The sequence below is a fragment of the Jaculus jaculus genome, chromosome 4 (genome assembly GCF_020740685.1).
Source record: "Jaculus jaculus isolate mJacJac1 chromosome 4, mJacJac1.mat.Y.cur, whole genome shotgun sequence".
Taxonomy (NCBI): Eukaryota; Metazoa; Chordata; class Mammalia; order Rodentia; family Dipodidae; genus Jaculus; species Jaculus jaculus.
In genome coordinates this window covers 56,742,281-56,760,481 of record NC_059105.1, presented here as the reverse complement: position 1 = coordinate 56,760,481, position 18,201 = coordinate 56,742,281, and the positions used below count along the sequence as shown (strand labels likewise).

Here is an 18,201-nt window from a genome sequence, read left to right as displayed (position 1 = left end):
ATATCCATGGGCTATCATTACTCTTAGCACTGGATATAATGTAGGTAAGATCCCTGGCATATAGCAAATGCACATTGTAGGTAAGATCCCTGGCATATAGCAAATGCACATTGTCAATCAATTTTTTGGGCTAGAAGAGTAAAAGATACAAATGAATTAGACTAGAAAGACCATGGGGTTGAAAGTTAAGAATTGTTCTTAGTTTTGACCCTAACACTAAGTTGCTGTCAGAACATGGTCAAAAAAGTACTTTAGTGTCGTTTCATTTATGCATTATAGAGTTTCACAAGATAAGAAGTCTTCCAAACTTGATTATCCTATAATTCTGTGAAAGAGACTAAGACAAGGTCTTATTCATCAGTTAGTTCATACTAAAAAGGAAAATAGGATTTCGATTTATTGAGAAATATGCTTAGAAATATGTATGCTAAAATGGAAGAACTATTACCATTAAAGTTCAAGAATAAGACTGGCTCATTCTAACTGAAGAATCCGAAAACATTTCTGAATACAGCAGCATTGAACTAGTACTTGAAGTGTGGATGAGAACAGAGACCAGTTCAGACAGGAGATGGGGGAAAGTTTTGAAGTAAAGGAGACTAAGGGAGGTACAAAATAGGTCCTAGAGAAAGTGAGTCACTGAGAATGACTTTTGCCTCAGACTTGTGAAAGAAAGGAGGGAGAAAAAAACGAGGTAGATGAAAATCAGCAGGATGTGTTGAGGTGCCAGAAGAATAAATGTTTCCCTTGGAAGAAATGATGCTCATTGAGAATTACAGAAGACAGGAAAGATGTAATCCTGACAAAGATTTAGAGATTAACCTGCTAAATCTAGAACTAATATGTCTGAGGAGATTAGCTCAGTCTGCAAAACATCACCAAATTTTACATGAGAGGGTAAGAAGCTTTGAAATAAGGAGACAAAAGAAAAGAGTAGGGAAATAAATTTTCTAAGGACATAATTGAAAATAACGTGACAAATGCTTTGTTATGGAAGACAAGTGGAAAGGCATCAAAACATTTCAAGGTAAAAGAGCAAGTGGATTGGACATCCAGGAAAACATTCTGTACTTTATTTAATAGCTATCAACGAAGAGACTCAAATCAGATAGGTTAAGCTGTTCCTCTAAGTCCCATTTCTCAAGCACCAATTTGAAATTAAATTCTTGATATGTTTATCAATACATATAGCTTAATACCCTAAGTATTAGGTCTTTCTTTATCCTCAATATTTACATTTAATATTAATATAAGTTTCTAGAAAACCCTGTTATCATGTCAATGTATATTTCTGTGATTGTAATTTTATAGGTATGAAACTATTAAACCTCACTAGGTACTACTTCTTCAAAAGGCAAAGTTTGGAGAGAGAGCCACACATGTGCTATTCTTATCAACTTAAGTATGATGACAAGTCTCTTTGGATAGGTAGCAACAGACTTCAGGAGATCAGCCTATGCCCATATATGATAGTTGGGAAGAAATGGAAAGTGAGTTGAGATATTGAAATGTCAATTTAGGAATCCTTTAACAGAGAGTATAGCTGAGATTATGAAAACAGAAATTTTTCTGTGAAATGAAGAAGCTGATGAAAAGAAAAGCAAGTCATAAATGTAAAGTTTAACAAATGTTTACTAAATTGGACTGTAAATTGATGAAGTCAAAACCCAAGGGGAAATTATTTTCAAAGGGATATTTCTAAATAACTTAGTAAGATACAAAAATATTTAAAAACATCCTATTTTAGAATGACTTTTAAAATGTTTTATTTATATTTATTTATTCATTTAATATATATATATAGAGAGAGAGGGTTGCCAGGGCCTCAAGCCACTTCAAACGAACTCCAGAAGCATGCGCCACCTTGTGCATCTGGCCTATGTGGGTTCTGGGGAATTGAACCTTAGTCCTTTGGTTTTGCAGGCAAGTGCCTTAATTGCTAAGCCATCTCTCTAGCACTAAGATGAATTTTAAATGTGGAAATCCAAACTATTCCTCAGAATTTCCCATTCTTTAAAAGAAAACTCTGAAACCCTCCCCTTGGGAATCGTAAGGACCCAATCTGCTCATATTCAGACTCATTATTCTAAGGTGGACCTGGGTGCTAAATGTTTAGCAGATGTATGTAAAATTCCTCCAAACAATACCTAGACTGGCATAGCTATGACTTAGTTTTCTTCTTTGATGTTATGTAAGGAGCACTATGCAAAAGAGAAGAGGAATGAAAAACAGAGCAAGGAATAGGAGCCATGTCATTCTGTAGTCTGTATATTTAAATTAGAGAAAACAGGTAAAGTAAATGGGAAGTAAAGCCCTTTGCAGTTCAGTGTTGACAATGCCTTTAAGAACATGAAAGAGGGAGATCAAACTGTTAACAAAGTTGGCAGGTAAAGAGAATGATGTGCTGGTAGGTAGAAAAAAAGATAGGGTAGAAAAGTCATCCAGACCATACACTGACCAAAATCATCCAGTTCAGCAGCCCCACCTCCTCATAATTTGTCTAAGAATTAATAAAGATGAATTGACAAGAGATGTTATATAGTGTTTAGCTCGGTGGTCATTTCTTAAAGCAAGCTAGCTCCCAGAATGTGATCAGAAATGTGTTTTTCATGTTTTCTTTTTTTTTAATTAGCACTACTTTGGGGTAGATTATTGTTAAAGCAAGCACCATGAACTAATGGGACTACTGCAGAAATGGAATGCATTTTAAACAAATCATGCCTTTATCTCTCTGTACCAAAAAAAAAAAATATTGTTTAGCAAAAATTTCTAAATATTGGATTCTTAGAGGAGAGGAAATAGCCTTGAGGGCATTGCACTGTTTGTCTAATACACCATGGGATGTTTTTCTCTTTTGAAAATAAGTTATTATACAACATTTCAGAAAAATTACAATTAAGCAAGACAGTTTTTAAAACAACAAAACATAGATGCTTTATGACACCCAAGATGGTCATCCAGTATGTTAAATTTTAAAAAGTGAGTTTTTAGCATTTGGGATATTAGAAAACTCATGGAATGAAATGCCTAAAATATAGAAGAGTACTAGGGTAGCTACTGTCAACTTTTATTTTAACCATTTGCTTTAATGAAATCATAATAAAAACTAGTTTTAGTCTTGTCTCACACAACCTAGAAGCCACAGCCCTCAGTGTTGCAAGGGTCTTTCTGCTGCAGAAGAAAATCCTGTTTGTATTACGTTAGCAACAAATCTCTTCTGTTTAGAAACAATTTGAAAGCAACTTCATGAACGTTATCTTTCTTTTCCCTCCTCTGTCTTTACTTATTCTGGAGACAGTACTTTATGTCCTAACATTTCTAGCAAGTACATCAGACATGACATGTCAAATCTCTGTTTGCACTTATCACAGTAAATTGTAGGACAATGTTAGCTGACTATGTTTTGCCCCTTTTCACCTCTAGATGAGAAGACTTCACGGAAATCATGTGCATTACATAATTTTGAGAAATTGGGAAGAGCTTGTTGTTGTTGTATGTACTTATTTATTGAAATTCAAATCATTTCCTTGGCTAGGAAGAAGAGGACACACCCTAGGGGAGAAACATACAGCTGGTGCAGTAGCTGTACTAAGGTGGCCTCAGATTATCAGTTCTGCAGGTAAAACCTGCAATGGCAAACACACTTACCTATTTGCTCTTAGTGCCATAACTTTTAAATGTTTCTCCTAGCTTCCTATGACTCTCTAACTTATAGATTTTCAGCTTTGAAATGAAAAGCCATACAGTTTCCTTTCTGCTTTACAAGAGTAGCTTGCAAACACAGTTTGACAGCTATACAAAAATGTTAGAAAAGTAAAACTCTCAATATGGGACTCTACACAATGGAAAGCTATCATTATTAAAAATGGTATGAATTGAAGGTTTTCAATTGTCTGCCTTCACTAAATGTGGATTTAAGGGTAACACTTTTTAAGCAATCTTTTCAGGATAAAATGAAGAAAAAGATACAAGTTAGGTAAAATTCTGCCAAGTTTATGTGCACAGTGACACCTGGGTGTAATAATCCACACATAACTTCCATCTGTTTTTTCTTAATTTACCCTCAGCTGTTTCAATAATGTGACATTGTTCATTGTTTCTCAATCTTTTCAAAATATTTCTTCTCTCTTCTTTGAAACTCACACTATCACAGTTATGTAATAAACATTAACCATTCTCCCAGTGAGGCAACTTTGTTTAACTGGCTTAGCATAAAGGAGATGAAAAATGTTAATTGCAGAAAATTTTCTCGTGGTCAGCTATCATCTAGATAATATAAATAACAAAATAGTAATTAAAGGAAGATAAAAGACTAACTGTAAGAAAGCAAGTTTCAGAAAATAAAGGACATTGCATTTAGGAGAAATTCAGAGGAAACTAGTGTTTCTTTCAAATACTACATTCTTGGAATGTTAATAAACATTATATATAAATTGAAGTCAGTTTGATCACTATTAAACAGCCATCACTTTTACTGCAAAGCTTCTACTATGTTGTGTAAGTCCCTAAGAGGGAATGGATATGATAAGTAGCATCTGCCAAATTTATTTGAGGCTTTAGTTCAGAAGTATATCCTGGGATATTGCAGTTGTTACACATAGAATTCTATGACAAAATGTTACACACAAATATTCTATGACAAAATGGCATTTTGAAAGTGCTGAGCTCAAGAACTCTGGTCAGGGGATTTGTCCGTTTCACCATCAGATTAGATGGGTGGCAACACAAAACACAGGAAGTACGACTTTGACTCTATTCCTAACCAAATGTGTAATCCTTCATCCCTCCCATGCAAGGAGCTCAGCTCTAGCTGCTGGCCAGTCAAGAACTCCTGGAAACTTTCCCACACACGTCATGCACTTTCAGTCCTTGGCCTTTGCCCTGCGAGTCCTGTCCTTTTGCATTTTGGACTTCAAAGGCCACCCGTAAGTGTTCCACCCTTCTCAGTCAGTGCGTGCATGTGCTTCTTTTTAGGGCTACAGCTGTCAATCTTGACTGCTATCTAGAAATGAGGAATTCAAGAAGACATTTATTCCTACTCTTACCCAGAAACTTTCACTTAGTAGGTCTGAAATAACTTCTGTGCATTGGATTTTTAAAGTTTTTGTAGTAATTGCAAGACATGGCCAATGTTGGGAAATATTGCTTTGGTGTTCCTGCTAGTTTGTCGTTGCTCTCTGCAGACCTAACTCATTAAAAAGTGTTTGCGAATTTCAAATCAGAGTCAGAGGTCTCTTGCAATTTGAATGTAATAGAGTATTGGTTTAATCTTTTGGGATCTTTGTCTTTTTTTAATATTTTTTTTATTTGAGAAAGAGGGAGAGAACTGCAAACTCCAAATGCATGCTCCATCTTGTGCACCTAGATTACATGGGTACTGGGAAGTCAAATCTGGGTCCTTCAGCTTCATAGATAAGCACCTTAGCCACTAAGCCATCTTTCCTGCCCTATCTTTTTGCTTCTTCATTTTTTGTTTTGGACAGCATCACACAACACAACCAAGCCTGGCCCCAAATATGCAGTTCTTCTGCCTTCACCTCCTGAGTGCTGGAATTACAGATATTACACACAGAACTATCTGACTGTAGCCATATCCTGCTTCAAGTACTCATCAATGCAAATAAAACAAAGCAACTCTGGCTTATATTTCCCATTTCCATCAATGAGCCTGATGATATTAGGAGTTTCCAGCTTAATCTACCCTTCCCTCTCTACTGTATATGAATGTCATCATTCAAGAAAATATATCCTGCACCTAGCTCTGCATCTGCATCAACCTGAAGTCTTTCTCCCCAAGACCTACTGAATAAGAATCTCTGAGGTTATCATTGCAGAAGCTTGGTTTGATTTGGTTTTAGGTTTTATGAGCCGCAATTCTAATGCCAATAGCAAAAATTCATTCTGTTTACCACTGATTCGAGAGAGATTATATAACATGTGGTTTTTACAAACACAGTTACCTACTGAAGTTCTGTTTTGGACAATTCAGTAACAAGACATAAATATATCTCATAAAGAATAAGCAATTTTTAAAAATAAGCCTCTAATCCAAAAGAATACCTATTATTGATGTAACTGAAATGTAACTCAGATGCATATGGGAAAGCTTTGGTTTTATTCATGCCATTTACTAAGATTCCCTTCTAGATCATAGGATTAGAAGAATTAGATTAAATTGACTTAAATGATATGATATGATTAATGATATTCAGCTTCTATTAAAATAACTCATTCCCTTTAGGGTCCTGGCAAAACACTTGGTGAAAAATGAGCTGGGAAAAAGTGAGTAGTCATTATCGGTATAAGAGCTCACATTTGAGGCAATTATGTTAGACTTTTTTAACTTTTAACTTATTAAAGTATTTTAACGAGGAATCTCAGGCATGACATATGAGTCAGGTGAGCTACATCTGACCCACTGGCCAGCAGACACTCACTTGGACCTCACTGCTCTATTGATTTTTTTCTGTTGTTACTAGTTCTTCAGAAAACTTCACACTCAAATTATGTAGTGTTTTTTCAGTGGCTGAATGAACTACAGATTAATTAAGGAAAGAATAATCAGAAAAACACATAAGAGCTTTCATTTTAGATGTGTGGTACTCACTCACCTAGTTATATGTGCTTCCTGTTGTCTACACCTTAAGAGTAAATGACCTCTCACATGACTCTGCGCTGAGCTGCTTGATTTTTCCCAATGGGACAGTAACGACATGTCTCAGTAAGATTCAGTTAAAACCTTCAAAAAAGCAAGGATATATCAAAAGCCAGGCATGGTGGTGCATGCCTTTAATCCCAGCACTAAGGAGGCAGAGGTAGGATGATCACCATGAGTTCGAGGCCAACCTGAGACTACATTGTTAATTCCAAGTCAGCCTCAGATGGAGTGAGACCCTACCTTGAAATTCCCCCCCCCCAAAAAGGGTATTTCCCTCTGCCTTCTTATAATTATGGTGAAAATGTATCTAGGCTAGTCTGCTGAAGAAAGATGAGGGGCCCAACATAAGAAGGTAAAGTCACGGATTCAAGAGTCCCCTATACCTGCAGCCTTAGCAAAGCACCATCTGACCACAGGTACAAGGAAAAGCGCCAGTGGCTTTAAATTAAGCCTTGTACAGATCAGTAGATTCATCAGCCCACACACAGACTTGAGGAATTTTAAGCTGCTGTGTTTTGGGAATAATTATAAATAGCAATAGCCAATATAGTTGTCTTCAGTGTTTAGAGAGCTGGCTTATAAAGAGAATCTAGAGCCTGTTGTTCTAGTTCAACTAACATAAAAATAAGTCATATTGATAGAAAGACAGACTTCATTTAAGAAAATATTTCTTGGGCTGGAGAGATGGCTTAGCAGTTAAGGCACTTGCCTACGAAGTCAAAGGACCCAGGTTCAATTTCCCAGGACCCATGTATGCTGAATGCACATGATGATGCATACATCTAGAGTTGGTTTATGCACCCATTCATATTCTCCCTCTCTCTCTCTCTCTCTCTCTCTCTCTCTCTCTCTCTCTCTCTCTCTCTCTCTCTTCCTCTCTCTCAAATATATAAGTAATTTTTTAAAAAATATATATATCCGAATAAGTAATAGTGTTCAAAGGTAGAATATCAGGCTGGAGAGATGGCTTAGTGTTTAAAGCATCTGTCTCCAAAGCCTAAGGACCCAGGTTTGATTCCCCAGTACCCATGTAAGCCAGATATACATGGTGGTGCATGTGTCTACAGTTCGTTGGCAGTGTCTAGAGCCCCTGATGTACCCATTTTCTCTCTCATTTTATCTCTCTCTTTCTCTCTGTGTTAAAGTAAATAAATAAACAAAGGTAGAATGCTTCATTGGCACTGGATTCCTTGATATTTTAAATATGCAAGTTGAAGTTTACACAAACTACAAAAAACCTTTGATTCTGTAAAAAAAAAATTTAAGAAACACAGGCCAAATATCATCCACTTCTAATCTTCTGTGTGGTGCTACATAATTCTCAGTGAAACCTAACTGGGTATTCTACACTCAGAAAATAGAAAAATGACCTCTTATGTGTACTTAAGAAAAGAAATTATTTAGTCTATCACTTATGAATGACAAGGATCACTAGTTAGAAATTTGCAGCTGGATTTTGTTTAGTCTTTCAGTGTTTTTAAAAATGAGAAAGCGAATGCTGTTTGTTTCTGATCATCATGGTTCCTACTTTACCTATTTAACAACACTTTACTAAATCCTTGGGATTTAAAGTTTTAAACCTTGGGTAAGTTCTAATTTTTAAGCATATTCTACTAGAAAGTTATGAGAAACAACAATAAATTCAATATCGATGATAGCCTCAGAATTTTTTATTCTTTTTTTTCAAGGTAGAGTCTTGCTCTAGCCCAGGCTGACCTAGAATTCACTATGTAGTCTCAGAGTGGCCTTTAATTCATGGCAATCCTCCTACCTCTGCTTCCCAAGTGCTGAGATAAATGGTGTGTGCCACCATACCTGGCCATCAGAAATCTCATTGAAATTTGTGTGTGTGTGTGTGTGTGTGTGTGTGTGTGTGTGTGTGTGTTCAGGCATGTGCACATGCCATGGTACATGTGTGGAGTTCAGAGGACAACTTACATGTCAATTCTTCCCTTCCACCTTGTTCTGAAGCAAGGTCCCTTGTTGACACTCCATTCACAAGCTTTCAAGAGGTTCTTCCATGCCCACATTCATTCTTGTTATAAATTCACTGGGATTCCAGAAATCCCCTGCAGCTTCAGGTTTTTATGCAAGGTGTAGGTACCCAAGCTCAGGTACTCAGAGTTAGCTGCATGGTGAGCACTTTATCCATGGATACATCTCCTCAGCCCCCTAGCCTTGGGTATATTCCAGATTATTTTTAATTTTTTAGAAAGTTGAATCCCATATTCAAGTAATTATAATAGAATGGGAGAATGAATATAGCAAAATAGATGCAGATAAATGCCAAGGAATGTCATAGTTAAGAAAAATTAAATGCAGCTGAGTTGAACAGTAAATGCTTAATTAGTGGACCTGGAAATGAACAAATGTTCTCTTTTTTTGGCTTAATGTTTTAGAGAGATATTGTGATTGGGATAAATGCAAGCATCTGTCACAGATTTCCCACACTGGCCCAAATTTTCACTAATCCCTACTTTCATCCACAGTTTTGATTTAATGATGAAATTTAAGTGACTTAACCTAGTGAGACCTCCTTTTCTCTTCAATTAGGATTCACGGAATTGCCCTTTTGTATGTTAATGACACAGCAAAACTGTTTTTCATTACTATGAATACTTAATTTATTTGTTCCAAAGTCTTTGATCCTTTTAACAGTCAAATTAAATATTGATACATTTAGTGCTAATATGCTTTTCATGCTGAAAGCCCAGAATTTTCTGAACTGATTCTTAGTTGGCTAATTAATAAACAACCAAAACTTAAATAAACATCTGTTTAAAATCTCTTCCAAAAAATGCCATCCTAGAATAGCACAGTCTGGAATCACCAAAACACTAAAAGAGAACATCAGTTTAGCTCAGGAATAATGGTTCTTCATATTGCAAAGTATGGCTCTGGCGGGAAAGTCATGGATACTGCAAAGAAAACCCATCTGCAAGTCTTACTGGCTGTCTTCTAAGGCACTATGACTTGTTTCTTTCATTTACAGCAGCTTCAGTTTGAAAAATGTTGGATTTTCCTCAATTAGACTTCATGTCCAAGTGGCCACAATCAAAGACATAAATAAACTGAAGTTCTCCCATGAGAACAAACTCTCAAAACTATGTTATGTCCAGGCACAGAACTGAAGAGACTTAATTTATAAATACTGCAGATTTCTTTAATGTTATTACATTTCTACATACCTACAGGTCATCTTTTAAGCAACTATCCCCCAGTATGACTTACTTTCCTTGCTTTTTACTTAAACTCAGTGTTAAAGAGCTGATGATGACTCAGTGGTTAAGATTCTTACCTAATGACCTGGGTTCAATTCCACAGTACCCATGTAAAATCAGAAGCACAGAGGTATATGCATCTGGAGTTCATTTGTAGTGGTTAGAGGCCCTGGTGCACCCATTCTTCCTGTCTCCCTTCACTCTATTTCTCTCTGCTTGCAAATAAATAAATAAGAATATTTTTATTTTAAAAGGCTGATTATTTAGAACATTAAAATTTCAGATAGCATAAAGCCATTAAATAGATTATTTTACCTATATAATCTTGAATTTCCTCCTATCAAATATTCTGAATATTTGAAAAGCCATTTCTCAATGTGAACCAATTCTCATAATGAACATTAGTAACAGAAAGCTAGCTAGTCCAGGAAAGTAGAAGCATGCAGCTCTAGGCACAAGACATTTTCCCAGCTTTGATCTTCTTCTGTCTTTACTCCACAACCAACATATCAAATATGAATTTCATACTCTTCATGGAATTGTTCAGAATATCAGGTAGATGTAACTTGCCAACAAAGTGTTTGATGATAGATATTTTTCCTATTAATATCAATATGTGCTGCTGATGAAAACAAGAATGGTAAGTTTATTGAATAATATTTAAACTTGTATTTACTTATGAGATAATCTCAGAGGAATTAAATTAGTTATGCTCTGGCATTAAAATGTATCACAACTTCTTTAAATTTTGAAGTGACTTTCATGTTTTATACTATTTTTTCAGGTTATTTTAGTTGTTTTCAAAGTCCTGCAGGAAATGGACCCAAAACATCCAAATAGTTTTATTTTATATTTTTTATTTTAGAGAGAGTGAAAGACAGGAAGAGAGGCAGGCAGAGAGAATTGGCACTCAAGGGCCTCAGCCATTGAAATCAAACTCCAGATGCTTGCGCCACATAGTGGGTATATGCAACCTTGCACTTTACCTTACCTTCATGCTTATGTGGGTCTGGATAGTTGAACATGGGTCCTTAGGCTTCTCAGGCAAGCACCTAAACTGCTAAGCCATCTCTCCAGCTCCCAAATAGATTTTCATCTGGACACTTTGCCTAGAAAAAACCTACTGTACATTGGTAGTCAGCCATGTGCTTCCCTTAGTAATGTAGGAATCTGAAACTCAGTGTCATCTCTGTGTGAGCTTTGGAAGTGATGTTTATACACTCAGCTAAAATGTGGGTGTCAATAAAAATGAGTTTACTCTAGGCGGGCATGGTGGCACATGCCTTTAATCCCAGTACTTGGGAGGCACAGGTAAGAGGATCACTGATTTCAAGGCCAGCCTGAGATTACATAGTAAATTCTAGGTCAGCCTGAGCTAGAGTGAGACCTTACCTTGAAAGACAAAATGAATTTACTCTAAAAGGTTTATGGTTTCAAGTTTGTAGTAGATATTTAAAATAACATATATTGCAGACATCCCACTATACCTCATCAATTCTGAACCTTGAAATTACAGTTCAAATCTAGTAATAGGCTACTAACAATCCTCATTAAGCTCACAAGAAAAATAGGATTTTTAATAGGCTTTCTCATTCTATCCTTCTGCTTTCTACATTTCTATGTGAAGTGAATATGTCTGCCAAAAATACACTCAGAATTCCACCACTAACAGATACTTGTAAAAATAAAACTTTTGAAAACACATAAAGAAAAGAAACAGCATGTTCTAAGGACTGTGAAGGTCCCAACATGATTTCCATTAGTCTTGAGTCCTGGCAGGTGTCTCAGATCCCGTATGAATAGACCAGTTCTCATTTCTAGAACTGATGAAGAGCTATTTGTTTAGTGTGATTTTTGTTTCTGCCTTTTTGGTGGTATTTCTAATGGAAAATCACCACAAAAATAGTCTACTCATTTTTGAACCCTGAAAGAGGTTCAAAGGCTATTGCTTCCCAACAGCACAACAGTTTAACCTGTAGGAACCTTTTCAATTTCTTTTTAAGCTCATTTTCAAATACTTGCTTCTAGAAAGAATTTGAAACAAAAAATGGGAAAAGATGAACTTATAGTAGAATTTGAAATTAGTAGTATCAAGGCAAGCATGAGATCACTATAGCAAAAGTTCACCCTAAAACTCTTCATAGCAATGAAATTCCAAAAAGAAATATTTTCACAGGTTCAATTTTTAGGATAATGAAATTTTTCCTGGTATAATAGCCTAAGGTTCATTTAGCACATGAGCCTAAAGAAAGTTTACCAAACAAAATTAGTATTCAATAAGGTGGAAATGGGGCTGGAGAGGTGGCTTAGTGGTTAAGCGCATGCCTGTGAAGCCTAAGGACCCCGGTTCGAGGCTCAGTTCCCCAGGTCCCATGTTAGCCAGATGCACAAGGGGGCGCACGCGTCTGGAGTTCGTTTGCAGTGGCTGGAAGCCCTGGCTCGCCCATTCTCTCTCTCTCCCTCTGTCTTTCTCTCTGTCTGTCACTCTCAAATAAATAAATAAAAAATGAACAAAAAATCTAAAAAATAAGGTGGAAATGTTTTTAGCAATCATTTTGCTGAAGTTACAGAAGGGTCCTTCATTTAGATATGTTATGCCATGTAATAGCAATGCATAAGTTGATAACTCTATTTACATAAGGTGATAAGTGATGAAGAGATAAAGGTTTATCAGATACCAGATGTAAAGTTTTGTGATAATATAGAAAAAAAAAATCTTTTTAGGGCTGAAGAGATGGCTTAGCAGTTAAGCGCTTGCCTATGAAGCCTAAGGACCCCAAGTTCTAGGCTGGATTCCTCAGAACCCACATTAACCAGATGCACAAGGGGGCACACACGTCTGGAGTTTGTTTGCAGTGGCTGGAGGCCCTGGCGCATCCATTCTCTCTATATATATCTGCCTATTTCTCTCTCTGTCGCTCTCAAATAAACAAACAAATCTTTTTAAAAACCTACAATCCCAGCACTTGGGAGGCAGAGGCTCTAGGAGTGCCATGAGTTTGAGGCCAGCCTGGAACTGTAGAGTGAGATCCAGGTCAGCCTGAGCTCAGAGACCTTATCTCAAAAAATTTTTTTAAAAGCCTACAATCGTGTGTGTATACAAGGTCTCTTTTATCAGCTATTGGTTTATACCTGGATTTTAAGGACCTGTATAATTTTATTTTGTAAATGCTAAGGGACAAAAATCAGTGTTGTTGACTAAAACTTTTGAGTGTACTTTTTGTGATGTTATGTCCCAGAAAACAGTAATGTCTAAAGCATTTCTTTTAAGTAAGGAGAATCATCTTTTCTCTTCACAAACCGGAGCTATTTGGGTACTTGCATGGAAAATCAGCATGTTCAGGAAATATAATTTGCATATGCTCATGACTGGATAGTGTCAGTATCTCAAAGAACTCTATATATTCAGGAAGGAAATAATATAAACTCCTGCCTTAGCCACAAAGAAACTTTATGTTTGTTCCCTGCCTTTCAAACATGGTCTCTCTCTCAATCCCTCTCTCTCTCTCTCTCTCTCTCTCTCTCTCTCTCTCTCTGTCTCTCTCTCTCTCCATATGTGTGTGTGTGTGTGTGTGTGTGTGTTCATTCCAAGGAAGAAGTTTTGAAATAACATTTGATAATCAACTCTGCAAGATCACATAGGATTCTTCATTTTAAGAGGCCCAGACATTCTTAGAAACAGGATCAAAAACATGTCAAATTCCAACCAGTCTTCTTAGTATTTTATCCAGTCATAGAATTTCAAGATGCACCATGCCCTTCTTACTTTTTTTCACTTGATGACATTTAGACTAATTATGCTTATGGGAAGAAATAATTTTAATTTGGTCTCAAAACTTGAATTAAGATAAAACCACCTTTATATTTTCTCCCTCGGTTGACTTCAATGCCAGAGTTAGCCAATCTTAGTGTCTCTTCCAGGGTATTAATTCTTATTCATAACACCATTACCTGAGTACCATGCTTCTGCAGATATTTACAAGATCATACGTCTACTAGACTCGAAAATCTATCACAGAGCCCAGCTGAAGCCATGGATCCAATTATACTGGAAACTGGTCTATATAAAGAAATTTTAAATTATGTCAAAAGTCAGATATTTCAGAGTAAAAAATTCTACACATATCTTTGTATATGTTATTTTTTATTTTATTTGTTTTCTTTCTTACATGTGTATGAGTGTAGAAAGTTCATGCACATGGGTGTGGGAATGCATGTGTGTGTGGGTATACATACATACATGAGTGTAGAAGCCAGAGGTTGAATATAGTTGTGGTCCTCAACCACTCTCTATTTTGATATACTGAAGAAACATTTCTCACTTGAACCCTAGACTTGATCATTTGACTAAACTAGCTAGCCAGCTTGCCCATAAAATCCTATCAGCACCTCCCAAGGACTGGAATTACAGGAAATCACTATGGCCACTTGGGACTTACAAGGCTGCGGGGTATACAAACTGGCCTCACATTTGCCCACCAAATATTTTATTCACTGAGCTATCTCCTCAGCTGCAATAACTAAAATTTTCAGCTAAGATATTACATTGAAAATCTTCTATTAAATTTGTAAGTGGCCCCAGTAGAAAATGTGAGACAGACTTGCTGATCAAATGTACTGGTAAACAGTGAGCCTTAGGAAGTGGTATATAGGCAAGAACATCCTGAGAAAGGACAGCTTGGTACATGGCTCTTGAACCCGAAAAGCTAAGCCTGAAAAAGATGCCCCAGTGTGAGGCTCTGAATAACCATAGGATGGTCAAGAAATGAAGGCTCCGGGGGAAGAACTCTGACAAAGAAAATAAAGTGTGGCATGAGATAAACGCAAACATGCCAAAGGCAAGTCTTACCCAATAACCAGTCTGCCTAAAAATACAAATAGCTACCAGGAAGTCAATGTTTTGCACTGCTGGCCTCAGCTGCAAACTTTCTATGAGGAATTAAGGCTAATTATTTAAAATCTTTAAGGTACTCTCTTTCCCTCACCATTGTTTTACCCTGGAAGTAGCAAGGCCAATTGTCCACATGCCGGTTGATTAGTAAATCTCTCACACATCTAACCCTGACCTGTTGTCAGTTGGGGACTTATTTCTATACTCACTTGGGTGAAAGCATGATCGTGGTAGCAATATTTCCTCTTCCAGATCACTAGGGGCATGAAGGAATCATGCGAGTTTATCAAATTTCATTTTATTTTACCAAGGCAAAGAATCTGATCTATATATTTAAACTATGAAATTGAAGTCAGGTCACAAACCACATACAAACAGCACCTACACATATAACTTATCAGGCATGGAGAGGATTTAGCACGAAAACCATCCACCTCAATCCCTAAAACTCCCCAGTAAGATAATAGCCAGGTGGCCCGGCTATCCCCAACACACCATGTCTTCCAAACATGAGGTGGATGACCTGGTTGAATGGCATCACAAAGGTAGTGAATTCAGAAACACCTCTCTAACAATAATGAATTTCAGAGTAGAGATTAATTACACAGGATTAGGAAAACTTTTAAGAAACTCTGACTGATGAATATACATTTGGGGATCATTTTGGTTATTTAAATATTTATAGCTGTTGTTTTATAATATTCACAAGTGCATACTTACATAGATGCTGGTTATTATAGCAAATTCATAAGAATATATTTAAATATAATTTATTTTCAAAAGAAAGTTTTAAAACAGATATGCACTAGAACTGGGCTTTAATCATTAAAAAAGTATGTTCCTGTTAATAATACTCAGCAATGTAGCCAGGCGTGGTGGCTCATGCCTTTAATCCCAGCACTTGGGAGGCAGAGGAAGGAGTGAGTTCAAGGCCACCCTGAGACTACAGAGTTAATTCCAGGTCAGTCTGGACCAGAGTGAGACCCTACCTCGAAAAACCAAATAAATAAATATAAATAAATAATACTCAGCAATGTATATTTGCTACACAAAATAAGATCCATTATCATTTATCAAGTACTCATGACAGAATGACAGGAGCTCATGCCATAAATTTCTATTATTCTGTATTTAATTCCAGATTGACAGCCAGTGGTTGGAACTTGACCTTAACATGCTAGCATTATTTATACTTACTATCTCTACATGTATATAATATTATCTGGGGGAAAAGTACAAAACTGATATCTAGTCAACTTTTTTAAAAGCATTTTAGAAGACAGAAATTGTGCTCACTTCCTACTTTCTTTAGAATTATTAATTCTCAGTTCACTTTTCTAAAATACTTAAAAAATAAATAAGAGGTTTTTTTTTAAATTAGTGGAGAAATTACTCTTCAACCAGAGAAAGTGTCCCTGCCCTCCCTCCCAAATATGACCTTAGCTGTATTCATGACACCACATTTACCTTTAGCTGGTTCTAGATTCCAGCAGCAGCATGGTTTTCCCTAACATCTGCTCTGATATTCCTAAAGGATCTATAAAATGTACGTTCTTGTGCAGTAACTATCAAGTTCAAATTTATCTGACAACACATTACTCCAGAAAGATGTGGTGTTCCCAGTACAAAAGCACTGTGCTGGAGTCTAATCAGCTCAGAGAAGCCAGCATAATATTTCCTAGTTAGAGGTCTGCTCAGAAACAGCGAGAGATTGCATAATATTTCAAAAGTTTTTCCACTGCTATGTCATTCAAGTGCTTGGATAGTTAAGATGTTTTTAGATATATTTTGAGGAGCAGATAAGAGCTTGTGTACTGAGTTTCAGATAGCAGAAAATAAAAGGACTCCTTCAGTCTGTACAAAGTTAGACTTCGGGCACTCTTTACTGCGATGTTGTGCTTTGGTGCCGGATTCCTCAAATTAAAGATGAAGAGGAGAAACTGTTGCTAATGACAACCCCAGAAACACCTGGCCTGCAGCAGCACTTACCTAAAGATGGGTCTTTGGAGATGTTTCTTCCTGATTGTGACATGCTCATCCATTTAAAGATGAAGGTTTAACTTCTTCCTGAAAACCACTCCAGAAAATCCAGGGAGGGGATGTGGAGCTTATCTTGATCTATTGTGCTGCGAGGATCCCAGAAGGAAAGAGAAGTTTCCTCTTTCTCTTCTTGGGTGCTGGGAGAAAACTTCCCTGTTCCCTGCCAGCTGGGCAGTGTGTCCATAGAGGCCACATAAGACAGGCACACTGGGCACTCCCCCACAGAGCAGGGTGTGCAAAATCCACCGAGGGTCACGCTGATATGGGTAAGAGAAGCACACAGGACCCTCGGAAACAGAGCAAAACAAACAGAAATCTTCCTCCCCCAAGTGTCACCCAGGTAGGAGCTCCCTAAGTTATTGCAGCCATGAGAGCTCTCCTTCCACATGCTGGTCAAGCCCAGCAAGAATAAGTCCCTCCCTGTCTTTAAAACAGCCTGGACTGAGGCTCAAGTTTTTTTTTTTTTTCTTCAAAATAAAAGTTGTACAGTTGGCTCAGCAGTCCCATGTGAGTACCCTCTGAAAGTTTGTCCTCTTAAAATAAGCAATGTATACAAATTAATGAAGAAAGATGGGCCTGGATTTCACAGCTGGCTTTGCTTCAAGAGATTATAATTATTTTACAATCTTGCTTTAATTCAAACTGGATGAAGTGTGGAGGCAACTCATCACTTTTTGGCACTCGTAGCCTAATAACCTACACTTGGCTGAGGTTGAAGATGCCATTTCAACTGACAGACGCCTCTGTGAAGCTGGCCAGAACCACAGAAGTTACAAAAACAAAAATTGCTCAATTCTTTTAGTGGCATTGTACCCAGATATCTGTCCCCAAGTGCAGCCTTACAGCTATGAGAAAACATTAGGAACAACAAAAAAAAAAAAAAAAAAAAGGAGACATAAAAATACATACTCACAAAATACCCCTAATATTAAAACTGCTTGGGAGTCAAAGGTTTTGTAGTGGATGAATTTTGAATTTATAAAAGTGCAAGGAAGACATGCCAGAATAAAGGAGACTCTGTGAGCAGCAGGAAATAAATGACAGAATTCTCTTACTTAGGAGCCTTAGACAAGAATTTCAGGAACTCTTGCAGCAGATACAGGTAACAAGAATCCTGGTTTTCAACATATGTTGTTTTGGAGCCTGACTTGGATTATTAATAAAGTTCCTGCTCAGCCAGTATGCTATAAAATCCCAGGCCAGAGGCTTAGAGTATAATAAAATAAGCTATCTTAAAGTATGATGAAAATACTTTAAGTATACATACACGAAAGGGGGGAAGCTAGGCGTGGTGGCACACACCTATGATCCCAGCACTCAGGAGGCAGAGGTAGGAGGATTGCCATGAGTTCAAGGACACCCTGAGTCTACATAGTGAATTCCAAGTCAGC

The 18,201-nt window shown here is 37.0% G+C and overlaps 1 protein-coding gene across 5 annotated transcripts in view; it reads right to left on the bottom strand.

Annotated features, from left to right (window-relative positions):
- Pde1a (phosphodiesterase 1A) overlaps positions 1-18,201 on the bottom strand; it is a 335,923-nt gene that overhangs the window by 229,571 nt on the left and 88,151 nt on the right. Inside the window, exon 1 of one of the 5 annotated variants that reach the window (XM_045147771.1) lies at positions 16,760-17,176. The exons of the other annotated variants lie outside the window; for them this stretch is intronic. Coding sequence (XP_045003706.1) covers positions 16,760-16,812 — 53 coding nt within the window. The 5' untranslated portion in view covers positions 16,813-17,176. Of the gene's footprint in view, positions 1-16,759; positions 17,177-18,201 lie in introns of those variants that run through there. 5 annotated transcript variants of the gene reach the window in all.